The 19,102-nt window shown below is 37.3% G+C and overlaps 1 protein-coding gene across 1 annotated transcript in view; it reads left to right on the top strand.

Moving 5' to 3' along the window:
- WDR64 (WD repeat domain 64) overlaps positions 1 to 19,102 on the top strand; it is a 90,407-nt gene that overhangs the window by 15,435 nt on the left and 55,870 nt on the right. The window contains 8 exon segments of the mRNA XM_086460398.1: positions 488 to 501; positions 850 to 952; positions 1,462 to 1,565; positions 5,637 to 5,666; positions 9,909 to 9,978; positions 11,593 to 11,650; positions 12,679 to 12,762; positions 13,419 to 13,530. Coding sequence (XP_086316524.1) covers positions 488 to 501; positions 850 to 952; positions 1,462 to 1,565; positions 5,637 to 5,666; positions 9,909 to 9,978; positions 11,593 to 11,650; positions 12,679 to 12,762; positions 13,419 to 13,530 — 575 coding nt within the window.

Raw genomic sequence — 19,102 nt, 5'->3', positions numbered from 1 at the left:
AAAGTGCAAAGTTTTTCTTGCATCCAAAGGGGCCTTGCTTTTAGAACTCATGAAAGGGACTATGTATAATGTCCATAATATGGGAAAGGAGATTAAAAAAATCTGTACAGCTGAGTGGAGCTGAACTCATTTCTTGAGGAAATTACTAACTTGCTCTTGAGTACAGAGCTTGAGGTTCGGAGAGCAATTCAGCTGAAGTATTGTCACACCCTGGAACAGAAATGAGCTACTTACCTGAATACCCTGTATAGGGGTCTCCATCATGATCAGTACAAATGGAACATTGCCAGGCTTAGGGAGATGGCTGAAAAAAGAATTTTAAAAAAATGGACTTTATATTCAATTTTTTCAGGCAAATGGGAATCTACATATCTTTATGGAAAAGATCTTCTTCTGTATAAGCTAAACCACTATGCCACTTTGAATCTCTAAGTGTGTAAGTATAAAGAAGTCTGTTTTGTCTGCCTTTTACTGTTTTTTTGTCTAGCTGAGGAAGCACAAGTAGGTAAAACTGAGAAAAGGACACTGAAGATTATTATTTACAAACAATAGTTACAAGGCAAAGCTGTACTAACAGCATTATCAATTATATGGGCTTTATTCCTAGAAGCCCTGTATATGCTGCCTTCTTTCCAAATACTGAAGAAAGATTGTACCTGAGTAGCACATCTCAGCAATCTGGTCATATTGATAGCTAATGGTCAAGGCAAATAACACTAGGAAACTTATCAAAGAATATTAAATGATAAAAATGTGAGATACGTATTTTACTTTATATATATAAACATATATTCCAGAACTAGTTTTATTATAAATTGCTTTGGGTTTTTTCTATTTTGTTTTGTTTAGATTTTTGGCTATTTCACAGGAGAAAGTGATGCCTTGTCTTCTCAGCTGAAAGAAGAAAATGTGGTTTTCCTTGTATCCAAAAACCAGCAGATTACTTTTGCAGGTGACATACTTATCTTGTGTCCAAAACTATTTTTTTTAATGCAATGTGTTGCACACTTTATTGAAAGTACAGTGATAAGATTGCATGTCTGTTTTTGCTTATTATTCATGCTTCTTCTTATGTATTCCAGAATACAAGGGTTTTTGCCTTTAAACTCATTGTGTCTGAACACTCCAGTGCAGCCTTGTCTAGTTCTCCATTTTCCTAAATTATTTTGAAATTATGAATTTGTCTGACTCATACTATTTATTTATGCAGTTATTCTTTGCCTTTCTCTATTTTTAAATAAAGTAGAAAGAACTACCACATCCATAATGCATTAATGATATTTAAAAATGCAACATGATCATTTAAATCAAGTGTAGGATAATCTATGATGTAATGCATTACTGACTTGGAGTTGGTACCAATATGCATTTCAGGAAAAGAAAATGTTCTTGATATTATGGTTCTATTTGTTTAGATTTTCTGCGTTTGTAAAATGAAGAGTAATATTTCATCACTGATAGCTGTCAAGAGACAAGATGTGATTAAGAGTATAGTGAAGGTCCCCCATCTGGATTTCACAGTAACATCCTCTCAGAAAGGAGTGCTAACTATTTTTAACAACCAGGTAATTCTGACTCAGACAAACTTTTTTATTATGCCATTAGGCAGTGTACACAGGAACTGAGTGAACTGTGATCTAGCATGCAAACTTACCCATAAAAAAAAGCTAGATATCTTTTTTTATTAAAGTTAACTTTTTCTGTATTTAAGTACAGTAGGAAATTTACATTGTTATTTTCAATTATAAACCTACTGAGCAGTCCACAGAAGTTGATAGAAAGTAGAGATGGCTAAAAAAAGACATTCTTAACAGAAGTTAGTTTGACAGAAAATAATCTGCATTTCTTTTCTAAAAAAGTTTCCCTTAATACAAAATATGTTATTGGAATCAACTTTTACATATACAGTGGAAAACAGAGAATTAACTATTTTCTGCAGCTACAGAAAATATCTAGAATGGACAGAAACATTTATCAATTATTGGCAAAGAACAGTTATTCGATACAGCAAGATCTAGAAGCTTGAAAGTCTTGAATTTTCTGACAGTCTGCATGACACTGCTTCACAGTTACTTCCCTTACCAGCAAACTGTAAGGATATCTGTACCATTTGAAGTAGAAGTTCAGGCTCAAGATGCTGTTAAAGTAGAATTTGTAAATGAGTTTCCCAGATGATTATATTACTATTTAGATGTATGCACCTGTAGGTGCTATGAGGTACATTACACATCTATGCTTACCGGTGCTTTACATTTGTACAATTTTAATATAACTGGTTTATTAAAAATTGTTTCAGACAATGCAGTAAAGCTTTAAAGCAGCACTAATGCTATCTAGGGGTTTTAGCTAATTAGTGCATAATGCTTATGACAGGAGCATATAAAGCAAGAAAGGACTCCTGTGGATGATTAAACAACAAAGTGGTACTGCAGTTTTGGTAAATACTGAAATAATTTATCTGAAAGCCTAATTCTCTGTCCTCCAGAGCATTATCCCTCTTACATACTTATAAAAAATAATTTCACAAAGTATAATGTTAAAAATAGCTCTCTTCCCTACCCCCTACCTCCCCATGCTGTTTTCAAGTTGAATTGCGGCCTCCTTATAGAGTGGACTGATGTCACTCTGACATCAGTGACTGCAGTGTAAATGATTTTACACTCAGCTGCTTAACGCAATGAATTAGAGACCTCAAATCCCACTTATAGAACTGTATGTTCTGAAAATGACTAAGGCATTAAGACAGCAGTCGTAATGATATGATCTCTGATCTCAGCTATCTGAGAAAGTGACTTTTGACTTCATTAGAATTACTCTGATATATCTTGATGCAAGCAAGAGAAAATTCTAGTTCTTTAGCATTGCAGTCATTTGAGCCCTGTTGCTAGAATATGACTTCACATCACAAAGGGAAATAGAGATTTGGAGTCTTTTGTGTCATTCTTCTTTCAAAGACCAAAGATTTAAAGAGACCTGTCCTTAAAATCTCAGCTTGTGAGTTGTTTTGTCTAGTTTGGCTTTGCAGCACATTGGTAAGGGAATATGAAGATGCTTGCCTGAAGATGCTGACTGGTGGGACTTGTGCTCTGGGTGGAAGGGCCAAAATATGAGTTCATGAGCACTGCACTGACAGATAGACAGAGAGGCTTATTTTTGTATAATTGCTGCATTTTTAAGATTATTAAAAATGTGACAGTCTTGGATGCACATGTAGCCCACAGAAATCAGTGTGTTTTATGTACATGAATGAATAATATTTGGTCAGATATAATTAGTGGGTCTAATGGAATACAGATTTTAACTGTGCCACTTCTGGGGCATTTGATTAGTAAGAAACATACATGTGGAGGAAGAGACAGGGCCATATTCTGTTCATTCACCCTGGTGTAAATTGAAGTCCAGCACAACCAAGCTTGCACAAAATCTGCTTAGTATTACTCTCTTTGCTCTTTGGAAAGCAAATATAAATTGACAATTTCCGTGATGGTTGTGTTATATCCTTGGAGTCAGCTGACAATCCAGACAAGGAGTTTTTATTTGATACCGGGTAGAAACTGAGAATAGCCAAAAACTTTTTAAAAGCTCTAATTTACAAATAAAAATAGGAACAATAAAGACGTTGCAAACCATATCACTGCTTGTCAATCTATTAAACTTCAGCTACATAAGAATGAATCAGATTTTTTTATCAGCAAATAATTGGTGTCGGTCATGTTAGATGGAATTAAGTACACATAATTTAGTCTGTATATGTCAGTATAGCTTTCAAGATCATCTACTATTTCACCAGTGACAGGCTTCCATCATCCACTACATAAATTGCTAGTGAATTTAATTATTGTCTAAAACAGGGCTTGGAGAATTTTGTTATTCTCATTGCTGTGATAAGAAATCCCATGTTCTCTTACATATCTGAAGCTGTTGGAAGTTGAAAACAAAGGAATATTCATTTGTACACCAGCAGCTTCTTGGCACTGGTGAGGCCACACCTCGAATACTGTGTGTGGTTTTGGGCCCCTCACTACAAGAAAGACATTGAGGTGCTGGAGCGTGTCCAGAGAAGGGCAATGAAGCTGGTGAAGGGTCCGGAGAACAGGTCGTATGAGGAGCAGCTGAGGAAACTGGGGTTGTTTCGTCTGGAGAAGAGGAGGCTGAGGGGGGACCCTATCGCTCTCTACAACTACCTGAAAGGAGGTTGTAGTGAGGTGGGGGTCGGTCTCTTCTCCCAAGTAACAAGCAATAGGATGGGAAGAAATGGCCTCAAGTTGCGCCAGGGAGGTTTAGATTGGACATTAGGAAAAATTTGTTCACCAAAAGTGTTGTCAAGCACTGGACCAGGCTGCTCAGGGAAGTGGTGGAGTCACCATCCCTGGAGGTGTAGGCATGGGGCTTAGGGATGTGGTTTTAGTGGTGAACTTGGCAGCGTTAGGTTTACAGTTTGACTTGATGATCTTAGAGGTCTTTTCCAACCTAAATGATTCTGTGATTCTATTTGAGGGCTGAGCATTGCTTTCGGCAGCAAATGTGGACCTAATATGCTTCGACACCTGTATGCAGCTCTGCATTATCAGCCATTTCCTGCTTACTCTAAAATATGAGACACTTACACTTCTCAGGTTCTCAGGCATGGATGCTGCCTTGATCAGCACAGAATACCTGTAGGAGTAGGCAGCCGTAAGGAAAATTCTCTGTGCATGCTCTAGTTAATGTTACTGTAGATAAAGCCAAATCTGATAAGAGCGCGTGGATATTCAACTCTCGATTAACAATAGTCTTAAATTCTACTGAAAGACTGTCCATGATGACACTGGGCATCACACTTCTATGGGAAGAAAGACTTTAGTCCTAGCTTCCTGGTTTATGAAATATGGAATTGCTGGGATGGGAATGAGGAACGACGGATTAATTACTGATGAGGGGTAGCGTCAAGAGGAGGTGAAAAAGCAGCTGTTTCAGAAGGGAAAAGCTTGAAACTGCTTTTGAAAACTAAACAGTAGTTTTGTTAAAGGACAAAGAAAGTAACCCTATCTCTACTGGATGATGGTGACAGGTATGCTTACCACCCTGTGACTAAACACTTCAGTTTTTGAGTCACATGATATGCTGTCTACCAATAATTAACTTTGTGAAAGGTGCTGTACCAATCTGGTGTTCCTATTTGCAGCCTGAAGTGCGATCTCTACCTGGTATTTTGCTGGCACTAGTGGACATGTCATCTGGGCCAGCATTAGCTTGGATTTCTGTATGGCACATCCTACTTCTTACTGGAGTGGAAGCTGTTCTAGCTGTGAAGGACCATTAGAAGCACAATTCCATCAGAACAGCTGATCTGTACTGCACTGTAAAAAATGGGTATTTTTTTACTTATTTTGTTCACTCCAACATCTCAATTTGAAAAAAAACACCAACAAACCAACAAACCAACCATGAAAAACTATGAGAGAAAGAGAGGCTTTAAGTTTCTTACTAACAATAGGGGAACAGTAGGTTAAAGATCTCAGAAGATCTGAACCGTGAACTCCTTCTGTTGGCTATTCTTGTTCTGTTCTGCCTGTGATACAGGAAAGCCGACTGTTCAAACATTTAATATAATTGCCAACTTGTTATTGTGACAACATATTTTTGGTTTTTTTCAGATAAGGGCTCTGGCAACAACCGTTGTTGAAGTAAGTTTGTTTTCCTCCTTCTGTTAAATCATTTTAATTAAAAATCAGCAGGTACTAAAGTGAAATAATTAGAAACTGAGCATTATTCTAATGCTACTTCCAACCTTGAGAGATCTGCATAATTTGTCATAGGGTGCCATAGTTCAAACAGGTTCAATTTATTCCTTTCAGTTATAGAAACAATTGAGTGACTTGATTTCTTTCATTTCTTTCAAAAAGAAACCTCAGATAAATGCTGCCTTTTCTCTGCTGGATCTTTCCCTGACTGTCCACTTCTAATAAAGTGGTGCAAGAAACGCATTTTTTTCTACTTTTGCTGTTACATTGTCAAATAGACTGTGCCTATAAATAATGCAAAGGGAAAGAAGAGGCTAAATCTGGAGTATATTTTACTAATTCTTGCTTTCTGCTGGCATATACAAATTGCACATCATATGTTGAAGCTTTTTTTAGATACTTTTTTAGACTGCCAGTCAGTAATTAAAAATATTTATCTTTTATAGAGAGGAGAATCTTACAAGAGAAATTCTGTCTTGGCCAACATTTTCCTCCTGCTGGAGTGTTCATTGCTTCTCTACCTATGTCTTTCTGCTTTCACTCAAAGTTCATGCAGTTCACATGCTGTAAGGAGGATTAGAATGTGTGCACCACACAGTTTTATTTGTATGTGTATTAGACATAAGCTGATGTATGTAGCCTTTGTATAGATCTTGTAAAAAAACCTTCATGTGAACATGTGTTTTTATTTACTCTTCAAACCAGAAGTGGGTTTAATGCTTCTGAGGTTGTAAGTTCTGTCAGTTTTCCTCTCCTTTTTTAATGAAATAGTATCTTGATGATAATCATGTCTTTAAGCCACTGTATGCTACAATACAATGACTAGGATGCTTCACTGTAAAAGAAAGATCAAGCTCAATTTTACTTGACTGGTTTAGATGTTTACTTAACTGCAAGCAGGCATTTCCGTCAATGAATTAAGAGGAAAGAGCTGTTCCTGTTTGGAGTAAAAATAGTCAGAGCAGGAGGCACATGTTATTCCAACATCCATTTCTCTTTCTCTGCTAATTCTTTTGAGGAATAATAGTCCTCAACCCTATGAGAGAAGGATTTCTCCTGAGAACATGCTAAGCATTAAGGTACCTTTAAATAGCAATGCATGGGTGTGTGTTCCTTGTTTCATTTGCCTAGGGACTAACTTCTGCCAAGTTCTCGTTTGACAGTCTGATCTTCTAATCACAGATACTGTGACAAGAGAGGGAAGCTGAAGCCCATGCTCATACCCTGTTTGGTGGCTCGGCATCGTCAGCTACATGGAGAGAATAGTGAGGGAGAAACAGAATTGCCTGTAATAAAACTGGAACCAAAGTTATTCTGTGGATTGGTGGGAAGCACAGACTGTTAAGGCCCTGTAGAGTTTAAGTATATGGACTAACTTAGACTCAAATGTAATTAAGAAACAAACTCAATTTTGTGAAATTTAGTTGCTTAGTTGTGGAAAATTAAATATTTCTCATTTTTCCTGAATGCGAAAGGTTGAATCTCATTTATCTGTGCTTACGAAAACCTAAAATAGTTTTGTTGACTCCAAATATTCAAAGGGGCAAAATGTCCCTGGCATCTGTTTCTGTCATCAACGAGAAAGGATCTGGCTTTCTCTCTTCACTTATTCTATCCTGTGGAAAGGGCTCTGACCTCAGCTGAAAGAAAAACTTAAAAGCCTCAGAGTCAAATGCCAGCACCCAGTAAATAGCCAGTGCATTTTTACCTGCAGGTAGACACAGCATAAGAAGAAAAAGTCTTCTGTGAAGTCTTGACTGTCAAAGAGGTGATGTTCACAGAATGTTGAAAAGATGACCTATAGCTCCTTTAGAAGAAAGTTTCAAGAGAGTAGACTTTGATAGTAGGCCTTGAGGCAGAAGTTAAAGGAAAACATTTGCCCTTTGAGACATTTAAAGACACGTGTCTGGAAACTGTAGCTCACTGCTGGACATGTGAACATCATTGTAATATTTTGCTTAATTCCTCTGTTAGAATTAGTAAATTGTGTCCCAAGAGAAGAATATCCCCTGCAGCCCAAATGACAACAGCCATTTTCACTCTGTCCTATGTTCTCAAAGTATTTGAATTTGACCTTCAGTATGGGAAAACAGAATAGTAGCCTTGAGCTAACATGCCTGAAAGATGTTTAAGTATGATGAAGATGTTTCCCTTGAGTTGCTAAGCTAATGTCTAGCCTTTCCCACTCATTCTTCCTTAACTGTTCTCAGACTTTCTTCTGTCTTCCACAATTATCATCACATGTTAACTGAGTTATTTCTCCTCAATAGGTGAGAGGTACTTTGTGTTCAACTGGGATAAGTCCCTTCTCAAGGCATATACTGACTGACTTTGAAAGATTCAGTTACCAGGACAGCTTATATATGGGGGATAGAACTTTTCATGGGAGTAGGGTATTTGGTCTGTAAATAAGGACTAGTCGTGCCTTCTTAGATCACTGTCCTGTAACATGATTTGTTTTGTTTAATTGTTTCAAAGTAATATTGGAGATTCTTGGTTGTATTTCTAGACAAGAATATGAAATAAAATTTTTGGTATCATTGTTTTAAGTCCTTTCATCAGGGCACAACACAAAAAAGAAAACAAAGAGATGTCTGTCCCTTAGACTTTCTCTGTAACCAGTCAAGTGCAAAGATTCTCCTTACTGCTTGGATTTGATCTTCCTGTTGCATCTGGACCATCTCACTACATGTGATAGCCTATGAAACCTTTGCAAGATGCAGCTCTGTTACTTTGACTGCATCATCACAAGACAGCACTACAAAATAGTAGCTTAATTACAAATGTAAAATCAGCTTTTCCACACCAGTTAGTCATTGTTATCTGGCACTATTGAAAGGACCCCAAAAAGCCACAGTTAACAAAGTTTTCCATACAAATTACCAAGCAATCCGTAGATTCTCTGCAGGACTGACATTTTTACACATGTTTATTGTGGAAAACAGCACAAGAAATCCTTGTAAGTGTATTACCAATTGCCCACAGGCCATCAGGAAGGAAAGAAGCTGCAATAGAGTGTTGACATCACTCTGTCAGGGTTTTGGACCCTTTGCACCAACAGCAAAATGAATACTGCGTACAATGATGGAAATAAAAGTAGAAGCATCAGCAGCTGTCTTCAATTCACCATGGGTTTTGTATTGTGCTTCTTGCTTCCTAACTCACTTCATGGATGTAAACTTTTATTTGTATCTTTAGCAACATAGAGCCCTGTTTTAGCCGTTTATCAAGTACTTCCACAGGAACTAGTTTTTTAGAGGTTACAGGTAAGTATAGCTTACTTGAAGAACTGCAATAACAGTGTAGTTTAAGTCTGTGTCAAATGTTTCTTTTTCACTTTAATCTAGAAAATAAAGATGTTTCAGTCAGTGTTATTTTATGGATGTTCTGCATTATTTTAAAGTAATAGATAATTGTGCCGTTGAAGAAATAGCAAATGGAGCATATTCCATTTCAATTCCACTCTCATTTAGGAAGGTCCTTTATATTTTGGGGGAAAAAATCAACTATTAAGATTAAAAAAACCCCACCAAAAAACCCAAAATTCTGGCCAGTGTAGTAGTGAATTTGAGTTTCTAATATTACAGTTTGCAAGGGAAATTAGATTGACCTGTATAATTGGAGGTATATTTGAACGATGGCTTAATATAGGCAGATATATATCTTTGTAAATATTTAATCTGCCTATTGGGAGAATTAAAATTATTTAATACAATTTACTTATTTTCGTAAATATTCATTTCCACAGGGTTTGTGCTATTATAGCTGAAATTTTGACTGCCTTTATTTCATTTTGAACTAAACTGTATCCAAGTAAAAATTTAATCTGCTTTACCATGGATATTTTAGCTTAAGATTTCTCTGCTCAGAGTGCCTTTTTCAGAGTGGCATTACAGTTCAACTAACAGTATATATGTATTGTGTCCTCTCATTTGCAACATCTGTGCATCTGGGGTGAGCCACCGATAACAGAGGTTGAGCCTGGTGCCCCTGTAACTTCATGTATGAGCTATTCCTGGAGTTGGAACTCTCATTTCCATTAACTGGGGCTCGACCTAGCAGCTGCTAGTGCAGAGTATACAGGATTTATGTAAAGATGGTTTAAAACATATACTTAAATTACAGACAAGTTTATAAATTTTACAGAGAAAATCCTTCTTTAGCTACCTTTTTCATTTTCATCAGGATACTGCTTGGATCACTGGATGTGATTTCCTACCTCAGCTGAAATGTGTCGTGGCTGTAACTGGGAATTGTAGACTGGGACTATAAATTAAAAGCTAGTCAGGTATTATGTTGGATCAGGCAAATGCTAAAGAGGAAGCCTGAAAAAGTCTTTGTTTTCAATATACATTCACCTTCCTTTTGTCTAACAGGATGAAGCCATTAACTTTTGTCTGTAGGAACTCACTGAAACAGTGGAATCTATATTAAAGAAGGAATACCCTTCCTTAACACACAGAGAGAAATAGACCTTTTGCTTTATAACTGCATGAGATTAGTGCCTTGCAAGATGCCATCCTGTTGATTGAAGCTGTCTTCTCTATAAGCATTGTTAATACAAACAAAAATACAACTACTTAAATACTTGAACATTTTTCTTTGTTAGCTTTTGATATAGGAGAGGACCGTCCCTATATGTTCATTACTCACAACCCTGAAAAATAATTTATATTGGCAGTGTTGTCTGCTCCAACTTCTCAGCAGGAAAATTTCAGTTAGAAAATTGATTGCTCTGTAACATGTCTATCATATATCCATTCATTTAAAATTTATATCCACACAAAAATACATTCAACTAAGTTTCCTTTACAATTTCAGTTTCACAAGTTTCAGTTACACAAGCTTAAACCAAGAAAGCAATTTATTCTGAGGGCTGTGAAATGGACTTGCTATGCAGCAGGAAAGAGGTTGTGGCCTCATTTGTGGCATATCCTTATTCATATGGCCCATCAGTGCTATAGCTGATTCCAAGCCTTACTAGTCTGTGATTTTGGAAGAGTTTATAGCCCAATTAAAAAATAAATAATATAAACACAATTTTATGTAAAAAGGAACTATAAATAATATATATAGATAGTATTTTTCATTCAAATACCCCAAAGCACTGTAAACATTAGATCAGCTTCACAATTCCTCTGTGAGGTACATCCAAAGATTAATATCATTTTAGTTCTAGTAGCCACAATTATGGTAATCTGTTTTATCTCTTGTATAGCACAGGCCATATATATTCATATAGTAATTCTTGCATCAATCCAATAACTTCAGGTTTTATGAGTATTGCATGTCTGTTGTGAATGGGGAAAGTGAAATATCAAATAATTATAGCTTGTCCAAGGTCACATACTATGTCAGAAGAAAAGCTGAGAAATCCTGTTTGATTTTGTTGGGAGTTTTGCAAAAATAGAATTAACTTGAGGAGAAAGAAAACAAAGACTGCAGAGCCAAAAGTATAGTCAATAGAGCATATGCTACCACCATACACCATTTATAATGCAGAACATTGAGTGCAAATGTCTTGGTAGGTCTTTTTCATTTAAGATTGGCTGTATTTGTGTCTCCAATTCTAATAAATACATTTCTCTAAGCAATTTCGTGCAGCCACTAAATGAAATTTTATTTAGACAACTGAAAAATTACACAGCTGTTAAAATGAAATGAATAGCCCTAAAAATAGCTAAAAATCACTTTGAAATGCCCATTCCATAAGTAATTATGGTCGAAATATATGATTTACTGGTGCTAACAAAATAAATTTCTCCAATTAACTTTGCAGCAAGCAATTGTTATTTTGCTTGAAGAAGGATGCAATGTATCTTGTCTCCTATGTGACTGTTAAGTTTCTTTGTGGATAATGGCTGATAAGCAGTTATAATCTTTTCTTGTAAATTATCTAAAAAGGGAGATGTGGATGGGATCACAGGGTGCTTCTGTTGCAAGGCTATGACTTGTGCAGGACTTCACATTGCTGGAACCCCTTACTCACCCTGATGTTGGAAGAGTATCAAGATCATTCATTAAATAGCCGGTAAATAGTTATACAGAAGTATGAAATTTAAGAATTAAAGGGAAAGGATGACAAATCCTGAGGAAATGTGTCAATCACACATTTAAATAAATTAATTGCTATTTTATACCATCAAGAGAATTAAGACTCCTCAGCAGAGCTCTGGAAAGAGAGCTTTGCTCCCTCTAAGTAATAGGGATTGAACAGCCTTTTATTTACACCCGCCTAGAATGAACAAGCTCTTTCATTAATCCTCCAAGTTTCCAGATAATTTTGTCAAATTTACTGTCATCCACAGTTATGGTTTTCAATATTAATGGTTACTCTTTAGCCCAGAATAAATGAACAAACTACCTACTCATCTGGATTTCAAAGAAACAAATTTAAATGCATACTCATTTAATTATGTATAGCTGATTTACACTGACAGTCAGAATTTCCTGCAAAAGATGGGTGTTAGCCATGCTATTGCTGAATCCAAAAATCAAGAAAATATTCACTTATTAGTAGCAATGTATGAAACATTGAAAGACAAGCAGAAGTTGATGAAAGGATGGGCTTAGTAGGGACACTGAGTCAATCTCAGTCTCTGTTGGCTGTTCAAATTCCTGTGCTTTAGCAATGAATGCACAGAATAATTCACTTGAGTTTCAGAAACTTACAGTCTCTTCATGTTATTATACATTATAAAATAGATAAAATAGAGACTATACATGATACTATACATTATAGGTAAGCAGCAGAAAAGTAACTGCACTTACTATGCAAAAGACCTCTGTGTCTGAAACAGGCAAAGGCAGTTGCTTTGATACTTTTCAAACTTACACAGCTGTTGTATTTTTTTACTTGTACAGCTATTGTATATACTACAGAAAAGTAAAGTGGAATGACTGTAGACTGCATTTTCCTAATGTTTCTTACCTGATTAAATGTTTTAATAATGAGGTTTATACCTGTAAAGGAATTTCATGTCCGTAGAAGAGGCAATACCTTCACATACTGCAGAAAAGCAAAAGTCATTGTCACAAAGTATCATTTTTTTTCCCAAGAGATTGTTCTCTCATTAATTTTTTTCCCTAGTTGAATAAGATCAGTTGTCTTATTTAAGTTAGTTAAGAGGGTTAAAGTTGAGTTAGTATCTTAAGATTTGAAATAATGGCTTCTGTCTTCAATGATAGGAAACAAAGTTATTGCTTTTAATTGCTGGAAGCCTTACTCTGAAAAGTTATACTTCCTGACAGGAATCCATCAAGGGCTTAGTCTGGCTTTGATTCAAGTATCATGTTATTTATATAATAAAACAGGAGAAACAGTATGTTGAACTACTGTAAGGCACCTTTCCAAGTCACTGTGGTGACTGTCTTAGCCAGGTTGTACACATGACTCCTTACAGTATCAACAGGGCTCCCATCCCTTCCTATTACACTTTGGCCATCCTTTCCATCTTAAGCAATCACACTGGCCTAACTTGATACTTTCTGTTTATTTCTCTCTGACCACGTTTCCCCGAAGATTTACTCTTCTTTCTTTCTCTCAAAGCAGACTGCAGAAATAGCACTCTTACATCCATTTCTTCCCTGTTACCCAATAATTTTAAGAGACTTTCTATTGCAGTGGTTGTATTTTGTGCTGCAGAAATTGACTGGAGTATGGCAGCAGTCTTGTTTGTATATTCTGCGTGACAGGGTGGTGCCCTGGAGTGACATTGATGCTGCCTATCTCCAAGTCTTTAGTATGAGCATCTTGCTTAAAAATGTGTTAAAAATTGCAGTAGCAAACATATCGATTCTTATGTCTGTATTTAACAGGAAGAAAAAAAGGCAAGACAGTAAAAAAGACCTAGACATGGGAAATAATGCAATTCAAGTTGAATTCTAGCAGTTTACAGAAGGGAAAACTGTGACAGGTATCAAAATAAATATCAGATAGTTCTATTGATTTTCTAGACACAAGACTTAAAGGGAAAGCAATAGGGCTGTAGGAAAGTTATCCGTGAAAATTCTGAAGTTCAGCCTTGGAGGAGATCTTATTTACATTGATTACCTTGTCACAAAAAGTAGTCTGGAGAAATTTATTGATGACATAAAGCAGGGAGGCCCTATAAAACAGAATGTGGTTAGTATTTCCTACAGGAAGAACTGGAGGATTTTACTGTAGTAATAAAACCAGGGTGAAATGTCTGAATAGGAGAGAAGGTCAATTACATAGAAACTAATAAAAGTTTGTTACACACTGAAAATTCTCACAGAAATAGCAGAGGAAGTTAAAAATCTGGATAAATTTCCTAAGAAAAGAATGGCTATGGTAGGCCAGAGCAAAGGTCTGCCTAACCCACTATCCCCTCATTGATAGTGACCAGCAATAAACACTTGTGGTAGAGTACAGGAATAGGGCAATCATGCAGCAATACTTGCCCTAGGTACCTGTGTTAGTTGAAATATCTGTTCTGCGGGTAACAAAGCATTAACTTCTCTGAAACTGACAATAATAAAACCTTGTGTTGTACTGGAATGTATGGTTGATATGAGCTATGTTTGGCAAATATTAGTTGAATATGGAAAAAGGGTGGGGGAAACCTATCACATAGAGACTAAACCTATAACACAGAGGCTAAAAAGTGTATTTTGTATAACCTAGCAAAATTACAATTAACAGGAATATCATTGCTATCTATAAAAATATCAGGAGAACAAATATTAGAGCAAAAATTAGAGCAGTGATGTTCTGGAAGAGTCTTCTGAATAGAGGCAGTTACAGAAAGTTAGGTATTCCTCAGTTGAAAATGGAGCTTGGAATTTTTGAAAAGGGTAGATTGCACATTTGTCTGTGATGGCTGGAGGCTAAGACTTGGAATGCAGGCCCTCCTATCCCATCTAAACAGCTACCTAACCAGAATATTTTAGGAGACGAGTTTTCTTAACATTGCATTTTAATTTGTCTTGACTTTCACTGCACAAAAGTACAGAAAGCAAGGGCAACAAGACAAAACTTTAATATTATGTTCAAGGACTCTGTAATGATGATTTTAAGAAAGTATAAAACTAGAACTTACTTCTAACAATCTCCCAGTCTGTTCCTGTGTCATAATATTTACATACACTTAAGTTGGAATCTTGTCTTGTTTGTTCACCCACTGGCCTTCATTGTGATACTAAAAGGCATCCTTCTGCCTCTCACACTCATTCCCGGTGCTTTGCCCTGCTGCTTCCCTTGAACACAAAAGGAAATTATTCCTGAGCTGGATTACTAAATCACAGGAGACAGTGGGAATGCATGGCCAAAGACAAAGACAAAGACAGGGCAGGATCATCTCTTTCAATTTCACTGTGAAGTTTAGATCAGCCAGGGGCTACTATGAAGCTGCACCCAGAATTAAGAATAATGCTACAGTGCTTGAGAGGTGCATCTACTAAAGTCTTCAAATGTTGAGCTTTAGAGTTCAGTGCTCTATTAATAAAATACGCTCCCACAGTGGCACAGCATTCAGTCAGACTAGAGCACACTATGTTTGCCTCTGTATCTTAAAAGCCATCTCTCTTATCCAGCTGAGAAATGCATGTTGATGGCCCAGTTAATGAGAGAATTAAGCTGTTTAAAATGAACATAAGATAGTCTTGAGGTAAAAAACTGACTGGATGTCTGAGCAGAGAGAGTTGTGGTGAATGGAGTTAAATCCAGCTGGTGGCCAGTCACAGGTGGTGTCCCCCAGGGCTCAGTTTTGGGGACAGTCTTGTTTAATATCTTTATCAATGCTCTAGATGAGGGGATTGAGGGCTCCCTCAGTAACTTTGCAGCAATGCTAAATTGAGTGGGAGTGTTGACCTACTCAAGGGTAGGAAGGCTCTGCAGAGGGACCTGGATAGGCTGGATCGATGGGCTGAGGCCAGTTCTATGAGGTTCAACAAGGCCAAGTGCCAGATCCTGCACTTGGGTCACAACAGCCCCATGTGATGCCACAGGCTGGGAGAAGAGTGGCTGGAAAGCTGCCCGGCAGAAAAGAACCTAGGGGTGCTGGTCAACAAAGCTGAACAGGAGCCATCAGTGTGCCCAGGTGGCCAAGAAGGCCAGTGGCATCCTGGCCTGTATCAGCAGTAGTGTGGCCAGCAGGAGTAGAGAAGTGATCATGCCCCTGTACTCGGCACTGGTGAGGCCACACCTCGAACACTGTGTGCGGTTTTGGGCCCCTCACTACAAGAAAGACATTGAGGTGCTGGAGCGTGTCCAGAGAAGGGCAACAAAGCTGGTGAAGGGTCTGAAGCACAGGTCTTATAAAAAGCGGCTGAGGGAATTGGGGTTGTTTAGCTGGAGAAGAGGAGGCTGAGGGGAGACCTTATCGCTCTCTACAACTACCTGAAAGGAGGTTGTAGTGAGGTGGGGGTCAGTCTCACCTTCCAAGTAACAAGCAATAGGACGAGAAGAAATGGCCTCAAGTTGCACCAGGGAGGTTTAGATTGGACATTAGGAAAGATTTGTTCACCAAAAATGTTGTCAAGCACTGGACCAGGCTGCCCAGGGAAGTGGTAGAGTCACCATCCCTGAAGGTGTTCAAAAAGTGTGCAGATGTGGCACTTCAGGACGTGCTTTAGTGGCATGGTGGTGTTGCATTGATGATTGGACTTCATGATATTAGAGGTCTTTTCCAACCTAATGATTCTGTGATTCTATGATTCTATGATTAGGAAGCCTGCAATTTTACCTGTAATATACCCTAAAAATCAAAGACCAGAGCAGGTAAATAATTCAGGAATCATAATATATAGATTTCTTGGTGACAGGTGCAAACATTTGTAGAAGCTATGTTTATATGTCACATTCAGCAATTAAAACAAAAGAAAAATCCAACCTTTGATTGCAGGCTAGCTTCTAAACGTGGATAAATCTGCTCACCACTTTATTAAGCCCCAACCTACTGTTATTTAGCCAGGCTTTTATAGCACAAATGGCATGCAAAATACTACAATGTATTATTACATTGGGAAGTGACTATTAAAAAAGTCATGTTTTAACATCCTTTAACATCTTCCATCATTTGTTTAGTTGTATTTGAATATGCTCATGGGTTTGTCAGTGCTGTGACACAACCTAGTATTTGCATTTATAATAATAAGAAAGGTAAAAACAAACCCGGTACACAGTTCACCTTCATGCTAAAACCTAGACTTCAAGTTGTAAAATGATAAAAGCCTGATAGTGGCCTAAAACATGGAGCCCACAGCAGACTAGAATAACTTTTCTGTGCAGCATTTTGCATTAATATTATGTTAAATGGTAAAGTGGTATTGTTTTCTTCTTATTCTGTATCCATTTCAATTTCAGCTATGTCTTAATCATCACCTCAGGAAACAGCTACAGTTAAAATCAAATTATGTACACATATAAAAGCTGGAGATGATGAGTTTTAAATGATATGATACATCAACTTCTAACCCTATTAGTTCTTCAAATCCAGCTATTGTTCTCCTGTGAGCAATAAAGTAGAACAAAAACTATTAGTGATTTCTAGATCTAGCAGTAGCAGCTTAAGATTGATAAAAGGAAGTCCTCTGTGCTTGCTTGGTATCCTTTGTGTATTCCTGGAACGAGTGAAGTAACTGGTAACATCTTAGATCTTTCTTTTTTTACTGGCACTATACATCGGTATTGACATTTTCAGGAAATCCCAGGTATCCTGGTTAAAGAAATTACATTCCAGGACTCCACTAATAGCCCTCAGAAGCATAACTGACTTTTTTCTATGATGCAGTCTAAATTAAAGAAGAACATATGAAGGCAGCACAAAGAAAAAAGAAAGAGACTTTGGTCAATATGATAAACATATGAACTTAGTGTTAGTTTACCAGGTGTCTAACTGTTCTGAAGAGGTTTTGCAGACATTGTAACACAAGATTATTTAAAAGGCAGACTTGAAGGAATGACAATTTTGTTTTAAAGAATAAGGGGTCCTTCTGTGTGAGAGGAGCAGCATAGAAAGAAACCTGGAGTTATATTTTTCACTTCTAGTTTATCAGAAGATGCCAAGCTAAGCCTAGCATTTTTCCATTCAAAAATGCTATTGTTCTCAAAGGGGTGTCAACACCACTGAAAGGCAAACATCTCAGCAGACTCATAATACCACACAAATTGCAAAACTCTGTAAGCAAGGGTGACAAAGCATCACATGTTCAAAGATGGTTTTGGAATCCATAACATCTAGCTAGAATAGAGCTGTGGTCACAGAATCTGACTTTTTAAAAAAACCCTAAACATATGCTTTCATAATTAGTTATCTTGGAAGGGAGAACACTGAACTGAGCCCATTATGGTTTAAATAATTGATTTCACAGAATCTTAAAAATATTCTGTCACATATGTCGACAGATAATTCATCTTCTTCAAGCTTTTCTTGAATGTGCTTAGTTACCCATGCCTTCTGTGTCAGGATTCTGAATTCTGGAGGCATATTTGGAGCACAGAGAGAATAAATGTTCCAGTGAAGCAGTGAAGCAGCGAATATTAGGCCCAATCTGACATTAGTCTGGAAAGAGGGGAGGGAACACATCTACTATAACCAAATCCACTATTATCTCCACATCAGTAAAAGGAACTGAAAGTAATCCATTATTTCACATGAGAAGCAAGCAGTATTTTTAATGTAGGGAAAGGTTTTCTTTCCCAATGACATTTGTTCTTCCTGTTAATATCTTAAGCAAATAACATGCATTAGTGATTCTGTTCTTAAAAGAAACTCTCTGTGCTTTAATTAAAAGGCACTGTCCTCTCCTTCATTTATCTACCATCACCTCAGGAATATAAAAAACAGAGCAATTAGGAAGACTAAGAAAGATCTTGTTCCTCAAAAATGCAGCAAGTAGATAGTTCGGTTGGTCAGACACTGTCAACAGCTTCTACCTAGTTTACCAAGCCATAACAGATTCCATTTGGGGCTGCTAAAGGTCATGTTGTTGAAGCAGTGTCTGTTCCCTCTGACACTGTAACTGGTGTCACCAATCTCACTGGAGGCTTCTGTCTACCATTTTTTGTGTCTTCTTGTTCACCTCATGGAAGGTTTGCAAGCTGAATTTTACTCCCATGGTCTTGTTTCTCAGTAATGTATACTGACCTGGCCACAGGGGTTCTGCTAACTTGCGGAATGTGTCTATGACAGCCTAACACAACATTTGGGATAGTGAGCAGGGGCCCACCATGTTCTGCAATTTCCCCATCCAAAAGGGCTTCACAAACCACTTCTGCAATTATAGCCTTTTTAAGTTATTTCCTGCCAAGCTTACAGCATAGACAGCTAATCTAGAATAGTTTTGCCTGAGAGTCCTACTGAAAAGAAACTGGTCCCACTAAAGCTATTGCTGGTTGGCTACTTATCCATGGCTCC

This window comes from Leptosomus discolor, chromosome 2 (genome assembly GCF_034619465.1).
Source record: "Leptosomus discolor isolate bLepDis1 chromosome 2, bLepDis1.hap2, whole genome shotgun sequence".
Lineage (NCBI taxonomy): Eukaryota > Metazoa > Chordata > Aves > Leptosomiformes > Leptosomidae > Leptosomus > Leptosomus discolor.
The sequence above is the reverse complement of the archived record's forward strand: the minus strand, read 5'-3'. Positions and strand labels throughout refer to the sequence as shown.